The sequence below is a fragment of the Coturnix japonica genome, chromosome 6, assembly GCF_054131305.1.
Source record: "Coturnix japonica strain WE chromosome 6, WE-NBRP24, whole genome shotgun sequence".
Taxonomy (NCBI): domain Eukaryota; kingdom Metazoa; phylum Chordata; class Aves; order Galliformes; family Phasianidae; genus Coturnix; species Coturnix japonica.
Window position 1 is genome coordinate 28,179,464 of NC_140668.1, and position 20,117 is coordinate 28,199,580.

Consider the following 20,117-nt stretch of genomic DNA (forward strand, 5'->3'; position numbering starts at 1 on the left):
AGGGCAAGTGAATGAGGTGTGCCCTCTCCATTGGGTCCCGTCTGGCTGGAAATGCCTGTGCCCGTGCCATGGCTAGGGGATGACGTGCAGTGGCTGCAGTGCTGTCCTGCAGCCTCTCCTGCTGTGAGGAAACTGCTTGCCATGGAGCCCAGTCATTGGAGGTGCTCAGAGCCAGACATGACCCCATGCTAGATAATGTGCCCAAAAGAACAATGCTAGAATTAAAAATGTCCCAGCTTTCAGAAGTCCTTGAGTTTCTAAAGAAATAAAGAATGGAAAATCTACTGGCATGAGCACAGAAAGGCAACAAGAAGTTGTACTGGCTATATTGGATTCCACAGATGAAAAATAAGCCCAGCGGTTTGCATCTTTCTTCCCTTACCCAGGCCTACATGTTGCCCAGTGCTGTACATCCCCATGTCTTAGCGGTCAGCGTGTCACCTGCAGCATGGCCCTGCCATATGTGACCCTGAGTGAACCAGCTGGAAAGGCATGGAAATTTATTTCCAGCTTCAGTGGGACCCGGCATGAGCATGAGAGGTTCAGTCGCTTTTCCAAACTTTGGCTTTCCAACTATGTTGTTGCTGTAACATCATGGCCCGGCAGGCACTTTTGCTGGCCATAACCTTTCAGCCCAACGCTCGGGAATCTCTTCCCCACATCTGGCAATTTCCCACATTCCTTGGACCACCAGGTGAGGCAGGAATTATTCCCATTTCTTGATAGATCTCCTTTGAAATTGTAACTTCCTAGAAAATAAGCTTGTTTTTTTATACCACAAAGCAAGGGTTGTTAGCATTAACTTTAGTAGTTCTTGACTGTTGGCCAGACTGTTTAGGTCATAGCATAAGGCAGTCACCTCCTGTAAAGCCCCATAGGCCCTTTACTGCGTTTCAGGAAAAAAAAAGAAAAGAAAAAGAAGAAGCCCCTCAAACCCGAGTTTTGAGGTGTACTTTCAAGGCTGATCTGTCCAATGATTTCATCTCTTACTCAAAAATTGTTAACACAATTACTGGAGATGGTAGGTTCACTTAGAAAGTGCTGCTAACATTTATGTGAAATGCAAGGCCTCTTTCCCATGCAGAACCAACCAGTGACCGCATGCCTGAGCCGTGGTGCCGGCAGCTCCTTCTGCTGGTGCACCCCAGAACTGGCCCTCTGTTTATTGATCTAGATAGAAGCTACATACTGCTGCATAAGTTCACTAAGCTCCAAGGCTATCTGCCAAATTGGTAAACGTGTTCATCTAGGCTTGATTTTGTAGTATTGCCACTGGTCTCTGGAGACTTTTGGAGGTGCTGCTTGGCTCTGGGCATCCCCCAGCCATTTTGCACAGTGACACAAGGACACGTCCCCTTGCAGATAGGCCAAAACAACCCCAGTGCCAGCAGCGTGCTGCCTGCCCACAGGTGATATTGCCCACAGCACCACCCTGCTGGGCTCACCATCACTAGGCACGTGTGCTCTCTTCCCATCATGGTGGGATGCTCGTGTTGCACTCTCCCAAAGCAATCTTGCAGGTTAAACCATGACTTAATGCTGCAAAACTCCTCAGGAATTCGCTCCTGAGGCAAACTCCCTGGCGGCTGCTGTGCTGCTGAGCTCACTGTGGAGCAGCTGGGCTCACTCTGCCTGGGGACCCCTCAGTCCCAGCCTCACTGCTGCCCACTCCCAGCACTGCGCACCACCCCACTGCTGCCCTGGAGTTTGAACTCTGCAGGCTCAGTGCAAAAGGCAAGAAACGCCCCAGGTTTTCCTCAGTGGTTTCTCCAAGGCAAGTACCAAGCGTGTGGCTCAGCAGAGGAATCTGAGGGCCATATTATTCCAAGGACAGCAGCCCTGAGGTATGGCGAACGTGCACAATTCTTTCAGTGTGCTGAAAACAGAACACAGCCCGTTCTAAAGCTACGTTGTGTTTTTAAAGTAATTTGTGCGAGATTCATTGTTGTGTTATTGACTTATGGCCATGTCAAGTAATGACACTTTTGAAAAGTTGCCTAGAGGATCAGATCCCCGTTCAGCAGGGAATTAAAAAATGTTTCTGGAATTTTGCTTTGCAGTCGGGAATCTTATTTTCTTATCTCACATTGTACAATTTATTTTTCCTAAAGCAGTGTGTTAAATTATTTGTTATTGTTGGACTCAGTCGAACAGCTTTATCCCCAGAGCAGTCATGACGTTTTGGAGAGAAACCAAGGATGAATTTGTCACAGTGTGCTCACCAGATCAGCTGGCCTTTAGGTTAACTGTCAAAAGACAAAATTTCTACTAAAAATATTAGTGAAGGTCCCCTAAGCCTCTCTGAGGTTGCCTAAAATCTTTCTTCTTCAGGCTGTAGCTAAATCGGCTCAGAAGTGCTTCTCTGAGGCTCCATCAGCAGGAGGCATGGATTCAGGTGGCGGTTCTCAGATCAGATTTATATACTTGCACTATTTTATAGGTTTCTGTCTTACAAAGCTGGAGAGCTGACGTTGTTATTTATGAACTATCAGATCTGCAGGACATACAGGCTTTAACAAGATTGACTGAGCTGTAATGTTTGTGATTCCAGTCTGGGATGAGAGACAGTAAAAAGGGGTGCCAAGTAAATAGACAATGCGGAAGGGATTATTTCAATGTGTACATTAAATTATGTGTAAAGTAAAGGAAAGCTAACGTAGCTTTAAATGCAGCTTATTGTTTGGCAAGGTAGTAGTATAAGGAGAACAGAATTGTCTTTTTCCACTACAATACACTTTTATTAAAGGAAGAGGCTATAAAGCATGGGGTTCAAAGAGAACATTTTATTGAATAAACAGTGCAGCTCATGACTTAGAGTATGGAGAGTGTGGTGAGTGAGACTTTTATAAACAAATCCTTAAATTCATTACCTCTGTGTAAGTGGCACGTCTGCTTTGTTAACGTGAACATTATATCTAGCCCCTAATGGAAATGTTGTGGTAGAAAAGTATGTATAATTTAACAGTAAAAGAACCTGAAAATGTGCAGATCAGTTAATTGCTAAAAGCGATGCTGTGATAGACCACAAGCAGGCATTGATTTTTAATACTTCTATTGCAATTGCAAGGGTGTGTCATGTTATGAGTGCTCTATGGAAAGCTGCAGAGCATTTTACACTGACTGATTTACATCATTGTGCGCAGTACAGGAGATGGCATAACATCTGAGTTCTGGATGGAGACCGGTAGCAAAGCCCTGCGAGTGCTGTGTAGTGAACTGCACTGCTAGTGATAACCAGTTTTCATCTTTAATAAATTGTATTTCTCAGCCTTGTTTCATGTTCTCAGCATCGGTTGTCCTTAATCATTCAGTACTGATCTAATTTTGGAACCATGAGTCTCCCTGTTAGCGGCATGAAGCCCAGGCACCACCAGGCAGCCAGGAGTTGCCTCCGTGCTGTGCTCAGGAGCTGTGCCTGGGTCCTCTGCAGCTCCAGGTGTGGGGACTTTGCAGCAAGAGCCCGTCCTTCATGATGACTTCTAGAACACTCATGCCTCACGCTACGGGGCAGGCATGGGCCTTGGGGTCATCACTGACCAGAGCCCCATTGCTCAGATCATTGACATTGGGCTTGGTGGCAGCAGGGAAAGGAGAGCACAGGGAGTTCAAACTCAGCACCTTTTCTGTTAGCAATCTTGCCAATTTTTAAAGCTTTGAGGGTCTGGTGAAGTGATGAAACACCAACAGCTTCCTATGGTAGAGGCAGAGTTTCTTACTGTCCACCCACTGATGGAGACTGGGAGTGTTTGCACCAAACAGCAGAGAGTATGGTCAAGGATTGTGCTGCAGGATATAAAACCCACATGAATATAACAGAAGTTGTCAGCAATAATGCAAAAGTGGCTGTAATTAGATGTCTGTCAATGAGCGTGATGTCACTCATCAGGCTCCTGTTTTGCAGCCCTCTAAACCTTCGTTTGCATTCTTGCTGTTGGCAGGTGGCCTGGGAGGAGAGCTGGAGAGCGACGTGAAGGACAGCCGGGCCCTGGAAGAGAGGAACAGCGTGACGAGCCAGGAAGAGAGAAATGAGGAAGATGAAGACATGGAGGATGAGTCAATTTACACCTGCGATAACTGTCAGCAGGACTTCGATTCGCTGGCAGACCTGACTGAACACAGGGCACACCACTGTCCTGGAGGTAATGTTAAACTCGCTTTGCAGTTCTGACAGGTGGTTAGCTGGGTAATTGGACATAGCAACAGCTTGAGGCCTCAAGTGAGATTAAAGAATTAATAATGTAATTTTACAGTTAATGTAATTTTATTGTGGTGCCTAGGGTAGCCTTTGTTCACTCCTTTAATAAAATTAAAATAAAAGCAACAGCTTTCCAATTGGAATCTGTAAGTAATTATGATAGACAAAAATGTTTTGCTTTTTTTTAAACACTAAAATGTTCAGACAGGGTATTTTTCGCTGTTTCCCCAAATGTAGAAAGATTTTAAAATGTTACATGGCAGAAGGGTGGAAAACTCCCCACAAATAAAGGCCTCTGAACCCTATTGTAGAACAACACAATTTCTGAGACTGAAATTTGTAGTTTGAGGTTTGTCATCCACCCTTACAAATACGCCTTTCTCCCTAGGCTGCATTGCATTTCCTTTTGAATGTTCTGAAGGTGAGGGCAGCATTAGCCTCCCCTGATCTTGTTGCAAAGTAGGACCAAGCTCAGAGCGGTGGAGTGAACAACGGCTGCCCACCTCACCTTGCCATGCACAGCTCCCCGTGCACAGCCACTGGTGGCACAGGGCACTTTGCAGAGCATGCTGAGGAGAGTAATGGGGGTAGCAGAAAGCCTCACAGATTCTACACAAAACTAAATAAGTTCTTAAGAGTGTAAGCACAGAATATGTTGTTAGATATGTAAATATGGAATTCTCATCCTTCCCTTCCTGAAGCCGAGTACTCTGCCAACTTTTTTCTCCAATCGTCTAAGATGCTTTTAGCCAGTTCCCACTTTGGCAGTGGCAGGGTGAGGCTGGCAGAGCAGGAGGGTGACTTTCTCTTCTGGTGCAGTATTATCCCATCCTCGTTCCCATAAGTGCATATTCCTCCCTGACTGCCTAATTTGTTCGGTAATTTGTTCAGGTTCTGTTCTCCTTTTTGGGCAGAAGGGAAGCTGTGCTCAGCCAAAGCAAGAGTGAGGCAGTGCATACAGGCAGGGTGGGCTGCAGGCAGGCTGCAGCCGGCACTACCCTGAGCCAGGTGCAGCCCACCTGTGTCTGCAGGGCTGCTTGCTGCCTGCTCTGGTTAAACACTGTGCAGGATGCAAGTCTGGAAGCACAAAAACCGGCAAGGTTTTGTCTCATAGGGTCCATTTTTGGCCAGCTGACAACCACTAGATTGCCCTGAGATTTCTGCAGACAGAATTCATGATTTTACTGCAGGGTAACAGGCAGGAAAATGCTGTTGAATAAAAAAATCCTCACTTTCCAGACCAGGATGTGAGGTGCACAGCCCATGCTGGTCCTCTCCAAAGACAAGAACAGATGCCCTGTGTTGTGTTGGTGCAGTCACTGGTGATCTTCCATGGAGTGGGCACTGTTACCCAATGTGCCGTGTGTGCCCACCATACAGCTGGGCATGGTGCTGGGCAGGGGGCGACCAGCTGTGAGCTGGCACGGGGGGACAGGGTGTCAGAAGGAACCATTGTTTTTCCTGTAGCCAACATGCATTGAAATGCAGCAATCTTAGAGGGTTGAGTCTATATAGCGAATGTTTTCACACCTCCCTTTTTATTTCCCTTCAGTGTAGTGTTCTGTTAGCAAGACTAAGAAATATAAATTCTGGTTTTGGAATCTATCAGAATAATTTGTGAATATTCCCCTTGCTAAGTTTTGATTGCAGGTAGCATAACTTAATCTTTTACTGTCTTCACATGCGTGGATGATTTACAAAGACATTTTGTCATAAATGCACCATATAATCAGGTGCATATACACATAATAGGTGCTGATTATCTCCATGTGAGGAAATGCTTGTTCCAGAATAAGAATGCCTGTTTTCTCTTTGGTTTAATCTAGTGTCATGAAGTTATTTAATGTGAATGGGAAGGTTGCATTCATCTATTCTGGAATGAGACTGTTTCCACAAAGACAATCTGGAATGTTGCTTGATATTGCACATCTTACCATGAGCAAAAACAGCTTTTGAGTTCAGACCCACTGATTTGTTCAATAACCACAAGCATTTTTGTTCAAAGCATTTAAAAAACACGTTTAGCTCACCTGGAAAGACTTGCACCACCAGGGTGAGAATCTGAGGAGTGCTAGGAAACGCGGTGTGTTTAGAGATGTTCCCCACCACGTGAGCTGCGTCCTGAGTTGCCCTGTTTTCTTTTGTCTCTAATGCCCCCCTGACACATCTGAGGTTGTAACGCGGTGCCTGACCTCTGGGCAAGCCAGAGTTTCATGTCTTAATCTGAAGCAGGGTGTTCAATCGTGTCTACGTGGCTCCAGATCGATACAGGTAATATTTGTAGTGATAATATCACCAGGCTGATAATACAACATAACTAATGACTTCCTCTGGGATGCTGAAGTTAGGAAGGCATTGTAGCTCTGGAATGCTGCAGGATTATAGGGGCTCACTCCAAAGAGTAGGATAAACCATCTATTTCACTGGAATCCCTTAGAAATTCATTACAGTGGGCTGAAGTTATAATACAGTTTGAACACAGCTTCTTTGACATGTAAGAAAGTAACAAACAGCCATTTCCCCCACCCCCCCCCACCCCACACCCCCTTGCTTTTTCATGCATTTCAGACTTATTTCTTTGTGGACAAAACACTGCTGATATCTAGACATCTCATAGCATAAGTGTGCGACATTCCTTTGTTGCCAGCCTGGTGGAGGTATTCTGTCCCCAGATACAACCTGGGGGCTCCTTGCTGAAGGATCTATGAGGGGCCCTAGCGGGGACAGTGCATGGGGCATCATGTGTCCTCACCGGTTCCTGGCATACCTGCTTTCCTACCTTAACCTTGAGCATGAGACAGAGAGCACCATTGAAATCCCCCAAGAACAGACGGAAACACCCAATGCATATTCTGGATGTGTTAAGCTTTTAGAATGAATTTAAAACTTGTTCTGTCCCATGTCCTCTTCACTCAAGAAGACTCAGTCATTGCCACCTGCATTACATGCAGTCCTTTCTGTACGTTTTTGCACACTCTGTTAGTGTAGATGTTATGACACAGCACAGCACCATGTACAAGAGTAAAGGTTTGTTTGTTAACTTGCAGATGAGGGTGTTCAGTGGATGCATCAAACAACAATTCTGCAATGCTGAGTTGTTTGTTAGCTGATAAAAAGTGGCTACAAGCCCCAGGAGTCCACATGTGATAGTCTGGTTTAGCTCCTGTTTTTATTGCGTTGTTTTTGCATCCTCCACCCATGCCAGCCCTTTTCCTCCTACTGGGTCAGCATAGCCTTGTGTAAACCTTTTTCCTTTGGTTTCTCAGCTGAATGTAGAGTGTTTTAAAGCAAATTAGTGCACCAGTGAACTGGACAGAAGTAGGTTATGCTGGGGTCTCTGAGCATTTCATGAGGTCCTCTTCTGTTGTTGATAACTTTACAGGTTGTCTGTTTCAAACAGCAGCAGAGCTTTATATGGATATTGCCAGCTGGGAAGCGGCTGATTTTTCTAAACTACTGTACGGTAGGAACTAGTTTATAATTAAAGTCTTGCAGTTGCTCCTGTTAAATGCCCTGTAACTTGTACACTAGGTTTGCATTTGAAATGAGGTATTGTAACTATTTCATGCTAGTGTATAATTTTGCATTTTCTTGTCTTTCACCTGCTGCAAGAATTATAATTGCCATGCAACTGTATATGTGGGATGCTCATCCAGAAACCATACACAGCAGTTTGCCAAGAAGTGACCGCATCTCAGCGATGCTTTAATCAGGCAGTACTTTGTACTACTTGACTTCTACTCGACAAAGATAGACTTCTTGCATGTATTTCCCAAATTAGCCTTCCCCTAAATTATAATCTTTTGTTGTGCCTGATTGGCAAGTCATAGATTTTCAGGTGTTTTGCTGCTGGTGTTGCATCTTTAAATCGATGAATTACTGATCATCCTCCTCAAAAGAAACTGAAATACAGTTGTGAAAAAGCAGTGTGGAAACTTAATTATACACCTAGCTTGTACAGCTGTGGCTCTAATGACCTACTGGCCCTAATTACGGTGTTGTGGCTTGGTCTGAGTGCTCCTGTCCTTGCCAGAATTTTGCTCCTTTTTCTTAACCTGACTAGTGTTTCAACCTAAAAAAAAAAAAAACATTTCCTTTTTTTGTTCTTTTCTACATTGTTGTGCTGAAATGCAGGTTTCCTTCTTTCCAGAGGTCATGGCAGTGTTTTCAAAATTGGCACCAGAAAAGCTCCGTAATATAAACTGTAAAAACATGGATTTTCCCTGGAGCCCTCAGCTCTCACTGCCTGCCTCTGACAACGGGTACCAGGGCAGGCTTCATGCTGTTGGTTCCTTGAGGGGCTGCAATCTTGGGGTCCTGCCTTTATTTTGTCTCAGCTGTCCCCTCATGGGGCCAACATTTGTCCTGCTGGTTGGCATTTGTGCCTGCTGGTGCTGAGAGCTCTGGAAGGCTGGGTCCTGCAGCTGCAGGTGGGGTGGGATGCACTGGCTGGGCTACCTGGGAAATGCATGTGTGTTGTGCAGAATGCAGAGCATAGTCCTGTAGCTGAACTGTGGGCTGCAAGCACACAGGGGCACATTTCAGAGTGTAATGGTGCATAGTGACCTTGGAAGACAAGGTGGCTTCATGGCATACACCGAGTGGTGTGCTTCATTGCAGGGCGGCCTGCTGAGGTGCCTTTATGTAGCACCAAGTGAACCCTGTGTGGAAGCTCTGTGAGTTTGCCCAGGTTGCCCAGAGAAGTTGTGGATGTTCCACCTCTGCAGTTGTCCAAGGTCAGGATGGATGAGGCCCCGGGCAGCCTGATCTGGTAGCTGACAACCCTGCCTGTGATCTTTAAGGCCTCTTCCAACCCAAGCCATCCTATGATCCTCTGAGTCTGGCTTGTGGGTCTTGCAGGCCTGCATGTGAGAGCTTGTAGTGCTGGAGGAGCACATGAATCTGGAACAAAGCTCGCTGGCCATATGCACACAGCATGGGATTTGCTCAGTGGCCCAGCGGATGCTCCCTGCGGCGGGCACTGTGGCAGGCCCACAGCAGGCCCCATGCAAGCACCGGGCAGTGCACTGGCAGATAAGAGCCTGCCAGGCTGCCAGCACCGCCCCCTGCAATCGGCATGGCCACCTTTATGCTGGGCCTCTGGGGACGGTGGCATGGGAGGCAGCACCGGGCCCGGTGCTCGCAGATAGGAGCAGTGCCAGCGCAATGGCAGGAGGCCGGGCCACGCATCACCAGAACCCCATGGGAGGGCAGCGGGGGCTGCACCTGCCCTGCTGCAGCCTTGTAGCAGCGGTCGCTGCGAAGGTCACGGCCATGGGCTTGAAGATGGAGCAGACATATCTCAACTAAGAAGATGACTTGCATCCAGCAGCATGTGTTTCTGCCTAGGAAGAATGTTCTCCCTGTCATTTTTAAACATATGGCCCAGGGAGGAGCTGAGGGTGACGTGTTAGTATGCTTGTATCAGCAAGAGAGTGTTTTATCCTTGCTACTTTAATTGAATTTTATTTATCTACTTATTTATCTACTTTTCTGGTTCAGAAAACAGTCTGTGAAGTGTGCACAGGGATGTGTGGAAATGGTAGGGTCCACCCTGTCCCACTGCAGCCTGGAGCTGGGTTCCTGATGCTGAGGGGCTGTCTGCAGCCTTGACGCAGCACAGTGCAGGCTGGCGAGTGATGGCAGGCTTGTTTCTTGCCAGTATGGAATCCAAATAACGCATGGCTTTGCAGAAGAGGAGAGAGGGCAGGCATGGGAAGGTGCTTTCTGTGACCATGGAAGAGGGGGCTGCTGCTGTCAGCAGCTTCCCACACTTGAGAACAGTATGAAAATGTGGAGGGGTTCTCCTCTATTTAATCTTATGCAGCCTGACTGCCTATGCCAAGCCCTGGGAGAGTGGGATGCTAAAGCCCTCAGAAGGGCAGATTGGAGCCATGGTAGGTCCCTCTGTCCTGGGGGGGACAGCTTCCCCCTCCAGGGGCTGTTTGTATCTCTGTAGTTAAGGGAGCTACAGGGCAATCACAAGTCCGAAGGGTGAGCACAGAGCTGAGAGCACTGGTACAGGGTTTGGGGGTCTTGAGGAGCCCATGAAGAAGTCCCAAGTCTGTTTGCAGGCTTCTGATCGGGGTCTCATGCACCTTGACCCAGAGCTGGAGCCTGTGGCATGCGGCAGGGCACTGCAGGTAGGGCAGCGAGAGGGTGCAGTACCTCCATCATGGCCTGTGCTACTACACGGCCATGTTTGTCTGTTGGTCCTGGATCCCAAGCACGAAAGGGACAGCACTTGTCCTGATGCAGAGAGCAGGCAGGTGGAGAGGCAATGGCTGGCCTTTAGAGAAAAAGCAAGAAAGACTTCAGTGTTTGTTATGAAACAAGCAAGCAGCAGAGCACTGCAAGCAGTCCTCACAGAATGTAATTTTGCAGTTGGAAGTAATGGAATAGAAAAGAGTATTTCTAATGCTGATTTATTTGAATTTAAAGAATATAATTTAAAAAACAACCAAAAAAAGGGAGCGTGTGTACAAACACTGTCAGGAATTTCTATCTTCCTTTTTTTTTTTTTTTTTTTTTTTTTAAACAAGCTCTAGAAAAAAAATCCCTGCAGAAGTTCTGTGGTGCATATTTGAATGCATTTGTTGTAGCCACATTAAACTTGGCTTGTCTGCAGATACAGCTGGCATGTTATTAACTGTGCTCCAGGCTTGGGGAAGCCAGAAAGCAGCCTCCACCCCCCAGTGCCGGCTGGCTTTAGGGAAGCGTGCCAGCATGGGTTGGTCCTCTTCAGCCGTCTGGCTTTGGGAGCGCACGCTGGAGCATCCCTGCGTGGCCCCGGGGTCGGGGAGCCCAGGGCTCAGCCGGCCTCTGGCACTGACCTTAGGGAGGGCCGTGCCACGTGCCCCGTGCCACCTGGCAGCTGTGTGAGCAGGATGGATCCGCCGAGGTACGTGGCTCCCCTCGCCCGTGTGTCTGCATCCTCCATAGGGGTCTCACTCCTTTCTTTAGTGTGGGCTGGCAAGGAGCAAATTAATGATCATCTGCCAAATAGTTTCTCCATTCGGAACGAACTCCTTGTTGGACTGAACCAATCTGATAAATTGAATAAGGGAAATATTTTCCATGCACCTGCTGGAGAAGCTGTTGCTCTCCAGGCTGGGTTTGCACATCAGAAGACCTCCACCAGAGGTCTAAGCAGCTTCTGACTTCCTTCAGACTTTGGCAATGAGCAAATACCTCTTGAATGCTGTTTTGTTTATGTAATTTTAATAGTTTTATTTTAATGATTAGTTTGCTTGTAAAAGTAGATTTCATAATCTTCATTCAGAATTGTTGAAAAGATAATCAGTAGACATTTAAATGTAGTATGTGTAAGATATAGGTAATGTTAATCAAACTTCTTGCTTAATATGACCAGCTTTTATTGTCTTAGCAAATGAAAAAATGGAGTTTTCAAGGCACCAGGTCTGTTCATGTTGGATACTTCCTTCAGCACTTGAGTACTTCATAATCTTAAACCATTTTAGACTGGTGGCTTCTTTCTGATACAAGGAAGTACCAGTCTTATTTTTAATGTCATGGAATTAAGAAATCCTATTCTGGCTTAAATTTTGCCTTTTCCTAGAAGGGGCGTTCCCTCCTTCCTTCCCTTATTTCTTATTGATATGAGGTTTGTGTTGTCTCTGAGAACCAATGTCACTGACAAACAGGATTCATTGTTAGTCTGTGTGGCTCCCACAAAGGGCACCCTCTGATGCTGCAGAAACCTTCTATCATCATGAGAGAGATGGGAGGTCAGGGCTTGGGGGAGGTTCTGTGCCATCTCTCTTTAGCAAACTGGCTTGTGCATGCGGTGTCCCCAGTCTGCCCAGTAACATTTGTGACACCGGTACTATAGCCAAGGGCTCCAGGTGGGTTTTGTTATCAACACCAATAACCCGGGATGAGCTTCCTTGTCCTTGTGCCAGATTTTAGCATGTGGATCCATCTCTTCTTTAGGCCTTCTCCAAAACCTTTCTCAGCATAACGGTGAAAGACTTTCTGGCTCATCCTTACGTTGCTGCTCTATTACTGTAGCCTTGCTGAGGAGGACATAAGGAAAGGCTGAAGAGGCCCATCACTTTTCTCCTCTCCAGGGAATCTCTTACATTAAACATTTGAATAGATTTTTGAACGTAATTCCCAGTCATTTCCTCTACAGTGAACTCAGTTCACTTGTGCAGACTTTGTACTTAATGATACATCCTAAAATAAATGAGATTTGATATAATTTATATTAAACGGTCATTTTAGAAATCTACATCTACTAATTATTCATTAGAAAACTTGGAGAGACAGACAGAAGTAGAATAAATTCCTCTTATGACCTTGCTGTCTATAGAAATATACCTGCTTTCATGTTCTCCTAGCAAAAAAAGGATGCAGGTGATTTATAGGACTCCAAGCATCATCTAACCAGATCTGAACTCAGCATTCAATCTGCATCAATCAGCCTTTGCAGCCAGCCTGGCTAAAGCCAAGATCCAGCTCATCCTCAGGATAGCTGTTCAGTGGCTGTACTGCCAGTAATTGAAGCAGCTCACTGAAGGACTGCTGCTGTGGATGCCCCAGCTCTCCTCAGGCACTGCTGTGCCCACTGTGCTGTCTCCCTGCAGTCCCTCCTCTCAAGCTGTTTCCTCACTCTCCTCACTGGACTCCTTCCTGGACTCTGACCATTTTGCATTGGGCTTATAGCAGCATCCGGTGCCATCCCATCCCATCACACACTTGCCACGCTCTGTGTTGCAAGAGCTCTTCCAGGTAAGAACTGTAGCTCATGAGATAGTTCAGCAGTGCACAGTGTGGCTGCTGGGTGTCCCTTGCTGTACAGGGATAAGCTGCCATCTTTAGGAGGCTGTGCCTGTGCCTGCAGTGCTGCCTGCTCCTGCAGCCACTCGCTGGCTGTGTCCACATCAGCGAGTGACAGGCAGGCACTTTGCCTCCAGGGATCTTGGCGAGGGGCAGGAGGATGGGGAGGAAGAACAATTTGTGAACTTGCCCTTCTGAGGCTGCAAACGCTCCTCTCTGGTGACTGGGAGCACTGTGGTGCTGCCGGCAGCTGCACCCGAGCCATCTTCTGCTGTCAGCAGTGTCACTGCAGAGCCCTCAGCTGCTTGAAGGAGCCGCTCTGCGTGCACCGGGGACAGGGGAAACTCAAGGATGGAATGCTGCAGTGTGTGGGCTGCTCTGCATTTTATTCCAAGGAAGATGTTATCCACAAATGTTTTAAATTAGGCTATCCCTGATAGTTCTGGTGGTGTGGAGCTCAACCAGAATTTCAGGAAAAAAATAAGTTGCTCCGTTAAAGCAGACATGAAAAAAAATGAAGGGCTTAACTTTTGTCCTGAGGGTGATAGAACAGCACCACACAGCTGAAAATCAATCTGACCTTCACCCACGTGACATTGTTGTCTCAGTCTGTCTTTCATTTCCTTTGGTTGAGTGAAGGCCATGGCATTCAGTAGGGAGAAAAGCCAGAGGGAGGTGGGGAGAATCCTGTTTTCTCTGGAAAGGCTTCGGTGCTTGCATAAGTTGACTCCATAAAGAGAGTTGCTGTAAAACTTCAAATTATTATTATTATTATTATTATTATTATTATTATTCCAAAAACAACAACTCGGCCCCTTCGTCTCTTAATACTTAGGAATCCCATTAAGGTGAAGAAGATACGTGCTATAAAACGATTAATGAAAAGAATGCGTTCGTGATGTAAAACATTCGGTTTTAATTTAACGTAGAATTAGTCAATGACAGTATTTTGAAATGAAGTCTTTGTGCAGCAACAGGAAACCTGCGCGTTCATTTAAAAACAGAAATTTGTACCCAAAGGGGAGAAAAAAGGCCAATTATTTTTTCCAGAGATGTTTTAACATTCTGTGTTGCAGGCTTCGTCCAAACAAAGCGAATGCACCCAGTTACATGAGTATTTACATACACATCAATAAACCAATAGTTAGGGCTTGTGTATCAGCAGTATTATTGATTTCCAAAATAGAGGTTCAGTTTCCATTGGTGGAATGCTCGTTTTACACAACATCCTGCAGCAAGCTGTATGGGCAGCGTAGGTGGTAGGCACTTTCCCACCTCATCTGGCCAAAGATGTGGAATGAATTTAATGAATGGGTAAAATTCTGCGCAGAATTTGTTTCTATAGAAAACACCAACAAAGGAGAAAACCAAGTATGTAGATACCTTTGGTAGTTGGGTGTTTTTTGGGGGGGAGAGGGAAGATGGATGGAGCTACATCCAGAAAGCCATTAAAGGTGCAGTTCATCCTTCCTTCTTCATCCAATGCCCTGCTTCTTCATGGGATTCAAACACAACCCTGGGCCAACATATTGCTAGATAATTTCTTTTGGAAAATTGGAAAACACTAAATTTTCCAGACAGCTTTTACAAAACTAAGAGTGCTGTGAAACCTGTAAAGTGCAGCTTTTTCTGGTGTATTTCAGCATAAAAAGATAACATTGTTTCGTGCCTTAAACTGTTGCACGGCTTTGTATTCCTGTACCAAATATACACTGTAGCTACTGTAGCACAGGGAGAGTGAGGGATACCTGCCATTCTCTTTGTTCAATAAACATTGCTTGTTTTAGGAGCTCTGTAAGAAATGCCAACGTCTTGTTACAAGGATAAAGGCAGAGATTGGATTTAGCTGTAGAGATTAATCCCTTCTTCGTAAAGGTTAAGAATTAAACAATTTCTTCATTAATCTGTTTGGGATGTTGGAGATTAATTTGTGGCTCCAGCTTATTATTTAAGTGTGGTCTGTCAGATGTACCAGCAATCACGGACGCAGACCTTTGCTATTTTTTAACATGTTATTAAAAAAAAAATCCATCAAATTTAAAAGACGTTGGGACCTTTTCCTGGTGAGCTCTTCTACTCACGTCTCAGTGATATGCCCAAATGTTATTTGGATAAACGTAGAATTTAATAAGTTATCATTCTGATTAACACCATTAACTGCTTAACTACTGTAGAAATTGGCTTCCAAAGTTGCTTCGTGGTAGCTGTTGCTCTCAACGTCATTCCATTTGCTGTCTCACTGGGGATAATGGTATGCAAGGGAAAGCAAGAAGGTCAAGGATCTTTTTGTTTAGTCTCTTTGCACATTAAAAGTTCTATTATGTGCTTGTATTGCATGTGGTTTCCAGTCTGTTGGCTACAGAGCTTTCAAAATCCATTGATGATGAATTTGTGAAGCTAAGTATATCTTGTGGGTTGTCACTACCAAGCTATCGCTGCGTGCAGCAGTCAGGGCCAGTGTATAACAAGTGTTTTTCAGTATGAGGAATTTTGAAACCAATTTAAATGGTCTTACACAAGGGTTCACAAAATGCTGGTCTAGAAGGCTGCAGAAAGTACTTACACCCTACTCTGTGATGGGTGTTGGGAGCGATGCTGCTCTATTTATGGGGATACGTGTCTGAGTTTGGGTTTTTTATGTTTTTTATAGGGTTGGGGGATGGGTTGTGGTGCAGTTGTGTCACAGTGCTGCATGGGCTGAACAAAGCCATGCCATCTCAGGCAGCCTCCCCTGCCCAGCAGGACACAGGTGCAGGCGTGGGGGCAGCTTCCCAGTGGTGAGGAGCACCGTGCTGGGCTGTGGGATGCATCCAGCCTCAGGGCTGGCACAAGCACAGTGCCTGCTTGCATTCTGCAGCCAATAGGCCAACCCTTTAGAAAAGCAGCTTCAGCCAACAATAGTTAATAGATTTCATTTTGGTCTTAAGCAGTCGTGCTCACATTCTGATGTGTAAACTTGTGGCTATAAAAAGTGGAAACAGCCACTTGTGTTGTGCTGAGGCTGAGTGCAAACTCGGTCAGAAGTCACTGCCTTCTTCCCAGGCGTCAGTAAGAGATAACCATTCTCTTCTAAAATGAAAGCAGAGATTTGTTCCAAACAATTCATGTTCTGACTGCATGAGTACCTTCACACCTGTCAGTTGCATCCAATGTGCTCGCTCCCCAGGGCTACCCGGCATCTGGGAGATCCTGCTGAGCCCAGCCTGAGCCCTGCTGCAGTGAATACCTGTGATGATATTCTGTTGGAAATGTGGTTACACCACCACACATCATCCCTTGCACTATTCTGTTCTGCTCTGCTCTATTCCTGCTTTTATAACTTTTGGTTTAAATTCTACTCTCAGCTGTTTCAGGAGCATTGCAGCTCTCTATAAGATGTCTTGCTGTTCACTGTGGTGCTGGTAAGCTCAAAAACATCTGCAGGCAGGGTCAGTCCAGCCTGCTGGTCTTCAGAGGATATTTACAAAGTTTCATAAGGCTTGGACCCATATCCACACCCATGCTAGATGCAGTATCTACAGATTATCCCCGAGAGCCTCTTACAGCTTTGTTTGCATTACTATCTAGAGCTCTCCCACTGCTGAAATCCTCAGGAGAGAGCAGTGGTCAAGAGTACTTAGAAACATCTGTTAAAAATTCAGACAAACACTGCACTGTCACTAGAAGCTGCTAGGAGAAGGGCAGTGAAATTTATCATGTGGTGCTACAGGAGGAGGGGACACATTTTGTTCCTTCTCTTTTCCTTAAAAATCAATAGTTTGGCTGGTAAGGACAGGAAGATGCCCTGCAGAGCCTGCTTGGGGCGGGGAGCTGCTTTTTGCCAATGTCACAAACTCAGTAGAGAGCCAAGCTCACAGCCTCACAGGAGTGCTGCTTCCAGTGTGTGTGTGCTTCATCACAAACGTTCTGCTTGTTTCAAGGAGCCCCATGTTGATTGTGCAGCCCTAGAAAGTGGTGGCAGTAGGAGACGAAGGACTTTGCAGTGACTTTTCTTTCACTTGCCATCCACAGATAAAAGGGGAGAAGTTCTAAAGACAAATGTAGTGTTGCATACTGTTTTGTGTGTGGCTACATATTGGGTTCAGGGAGTAATTGAGAAATACTGGCACTTGTCCCTGATGATGCATCATGAAGTTACAGGCAATTTGGCAGAAAAAGACCCAAGTTTTGCGATGCGTGCGGTCAAACTTGCTATGAAGTTGTGTTTCACCACAGCCAAACCCAGGTCCTGCTCTGCATGCAGAGCTCACCTCTCCCTGTCCCTGGGGCACAGCAGGGGCCATGCAGGCGGCAGTGTGCGCAGGTGGGCTGGACTGGGCCCACAGTGGGGACAGTGGCTGCCTCTGCTCTTGGCCTTCCCCCAGAGACATGAACCAGGTCCCTGCCTTACCCAATACAAGGAAGCTTCACCAATTATAGAGAAACTACATTTCTATAAGAGAAACTCAATTTCCCTCTGAGCTCTATCTCCAGTCCGATGTAATTCAAAAGTTAATAGGAAGGGACAAACAGTTAAGGCATATGACAGGCAATATGATCACATAAACCTTGTTTTCTTATGTTGCCAGGCTGAAAAAAAAAATGAACACAGTGCTCCTGAGAATAAATGAGTCACTTCAAATTGAGACATGATGGACAATGTTGGCTTTGTTATCACACTGCAGGCAGTGAGGAGACGGGGTTAAGGAGAATTTCCTGAGATGTAGGGAAGTTGTTATTAGAGGGGTAAAGCTTCCTCTGCCATGTGTCCTCTGTAGCAGAGCTTGCATTACCCTGGCCCTCCTCCTTTTAGGAGCCTTTTGAGGAAAAGCCTCTGGTGACAGGAACATCTCTCAGGTCTTTTCATCCGTGAGCTGCCAGGTGAAAGAATGGGGCTAGAGAACAAAAGATGTTCTGATACTGCAGACAAGCTTTTGTAGGATCTGCCACGTCAGCTGTCTCTTATAAGGTCTACTGTATTTTCTGTTGATGGTGCTCTTCCCCTGAGGATTTCCCCACACCTGGGAACGCCTGCCATAACCCGTGCTGATATTTTCCTCAATGCCTTTTATTTCTGCATACAGATGGAGCTGGGTATCACACGCCGTCCTTGCCCTTATTCTGTTCTGCTCCTTGGCAGTCCCAGCTTTCCTGGCTCAGAGCTTTCATCCCACCTCCCTCTCAACCTTTTCCAGGAGGGGCTTTGCAATTATTTATAAGCTGGCTTGTCCTGTTTTCTGACATTTTCAGTCTAGTCTGTGGAAGAGGAAAGCTAAGTGCATGCTCCCTGATTTTACAGGGAACAGAAAACCTGAAATAAATGTGAGTGGTGTGTGTGGTCTGTGTTAGCAAGTTGTTCTTAGATTAATTGGCTTTTTAAAAAATTTATTTATTTGGAAGCAAGGAACCTTTCCTTCATCATAAATGGTCTTCTGGGTGGAAAAAATCATAGTGGCCAGTAACCACCTCTCGCCTTTCATGTGCTTGGGGAAGTGCAGGCACCCAACTGGCTTGCCTGGTCCAGGGGCAGCTGTGTTCCCCTTGCCATCATAAAGCCAGTTTTCTCCTTCCTCCTACCACACGTCAGAGTAAGAAGCACCCTATGATTTACCTCCTTCTTCTGCTCATTGTTTTCTGAGGCTTGAGATTTTCCAAAATACATCACGGTAAAGAGGGAAAGCTTTAATGATTTGGGCATTATAGCTCCTCTAGAGGCATTTTTAGATTCTCTGAATGAAATAAACATCTATTTGAGCTGAAGAGCAGCATTTTCTCATTTTGTTGCTGCAAATAGGTGGGAGGAGTGACTGACTGCTCCACTGGAAATACTAAAGTGGACAGGCTTGTCTGCTGCCCAGTACTGCAAGTTGGATGATACACCTCCCCATTCACCTCATCCCTTACCATGGCGATAATGTGCCTACTTACATGCACTGCGTATATGTGAGAGAATGATAGGCCTCCTGGCTGCCTTTTCTTCCAAAGCGAACTCAAAACACAGAGTATCATCTATGGAAGATATACTCCTCCTGCCCTGTTGTAAGCACAAAAATCACACTTTTTTTTTTTTTGCTTTTGACCAGCCTCAGATAAAAACTGATGGTTGCAGTTGAATCTCAGTTTGAGTTTTTTCGTTAAAAGTGTTCAAAGCAAAATACAGGGTGGAGGATCTGCTGTGAGCCAAAACTAACCTCCCTGTTCTTGCCAGTGAAGCTGTATTGCCAAATTTCACACAGCCGTGTTCTCTAGCACCTCCTTTGAACACGAGTGTGGTTCTGGAGGTTGTTTTGAAGCTCCCACTTGAAACACTCTCTGTGAGCTAGTGGAGCATTTTCTGGCACTTAAGCTTCTGTATCTGGTGGCAGTTTGTTCTGTATAGAGTAATGAGTCATGGTTTGCTAAAGGAAGGAAAAAAAAAAAAAAGGATTTCTTAGAAAATCCTTCAGAAAAGCAAAGATTATTTTTCAGCTGGAATTACTGCTGGTGTCAGTGGTGAAATCGGTGTGGCAAGTCACCTCTGCCATGTTTCTAAGAACTACCAGACAGCACAGCAGCTCATATGAATGCTCTTTTTGTTTGGTTTTTGCAGCACTGCCTTCCTCCTGGTATAGGGTATTTCTTTCATGTTTTCCACCACCTGGACCGGTGGGTATGGGGACTTGTTTCATGGTGGACTTTTATTCTTAATTATATTTTTGAGTTAAGAAATTGCAAAATCTCCCACCTCCTGTCAAAATATCGTGGAATTACGGTGTTCATCACCCCAGACAGTCAAGTAATTGTGCTGCAGACTTTGCTCCCAGTTTGTTCTTTTCTGTAGTTTACCAGCTTTTGAATGTTTCACTTGGCCAGTTCCAAGTTTGTGGCAGCAGAACACGCTATCAAAACTGAATGTGCTGCTATGGCTGCAGAACCAGCGTGCCTTGCAGTTGGTCTTTGTGTAGCACAGAGGTGGCACTGCTGTGTGGGTGCATGTTTCACTGGTGGGCAGCAGCACCCCAAGGATGCTAACGGGCTGGTACCCTGCTTGCCAGCCCGCATCCCTCACCTGCTGCACAGTCTGCTCCGCTGTGGGGCTGCTGGGGCCTCCCTGCTGCCACTGAGCAGACTTCAGCTGTTTTGGCTGTGAACTGAGCTTGTT

At 45.9% G+C, this 20,117-nt stretch overlaps 1 protein-coding gene across 3 annotated transcripts in view; it reads left to right on the forward strand.

The window, feature by feature from the left end:
- Positions 1 to 20,117, forward strand: part of ZNF423 (zinc finger protein 423) — a 191,699-nt gene that overhangs the window by 44,432 nt on the left and 127,150 nt on the right. For 2 of the 3 annotated variants that reach the window (XM_015873489.3, XM_085551034.1), the window contains exons 3-4: positions 3,939 to 4,139; positions 7,578 to 7,658. In XM_015873489.3, the coding sequence (XP_015728975.1) occupies positions 3,939 to 4,139; positions 7,578 to 7,658 (282 nt within the window). The remainder of the gene's footprint in view (positions 1 to 3,938; positions 4,140 to 7,577; positions 7,659 to 20,117) is intronic. The other variant, XM_015873490.3, reaches the window with a different exon arrangement.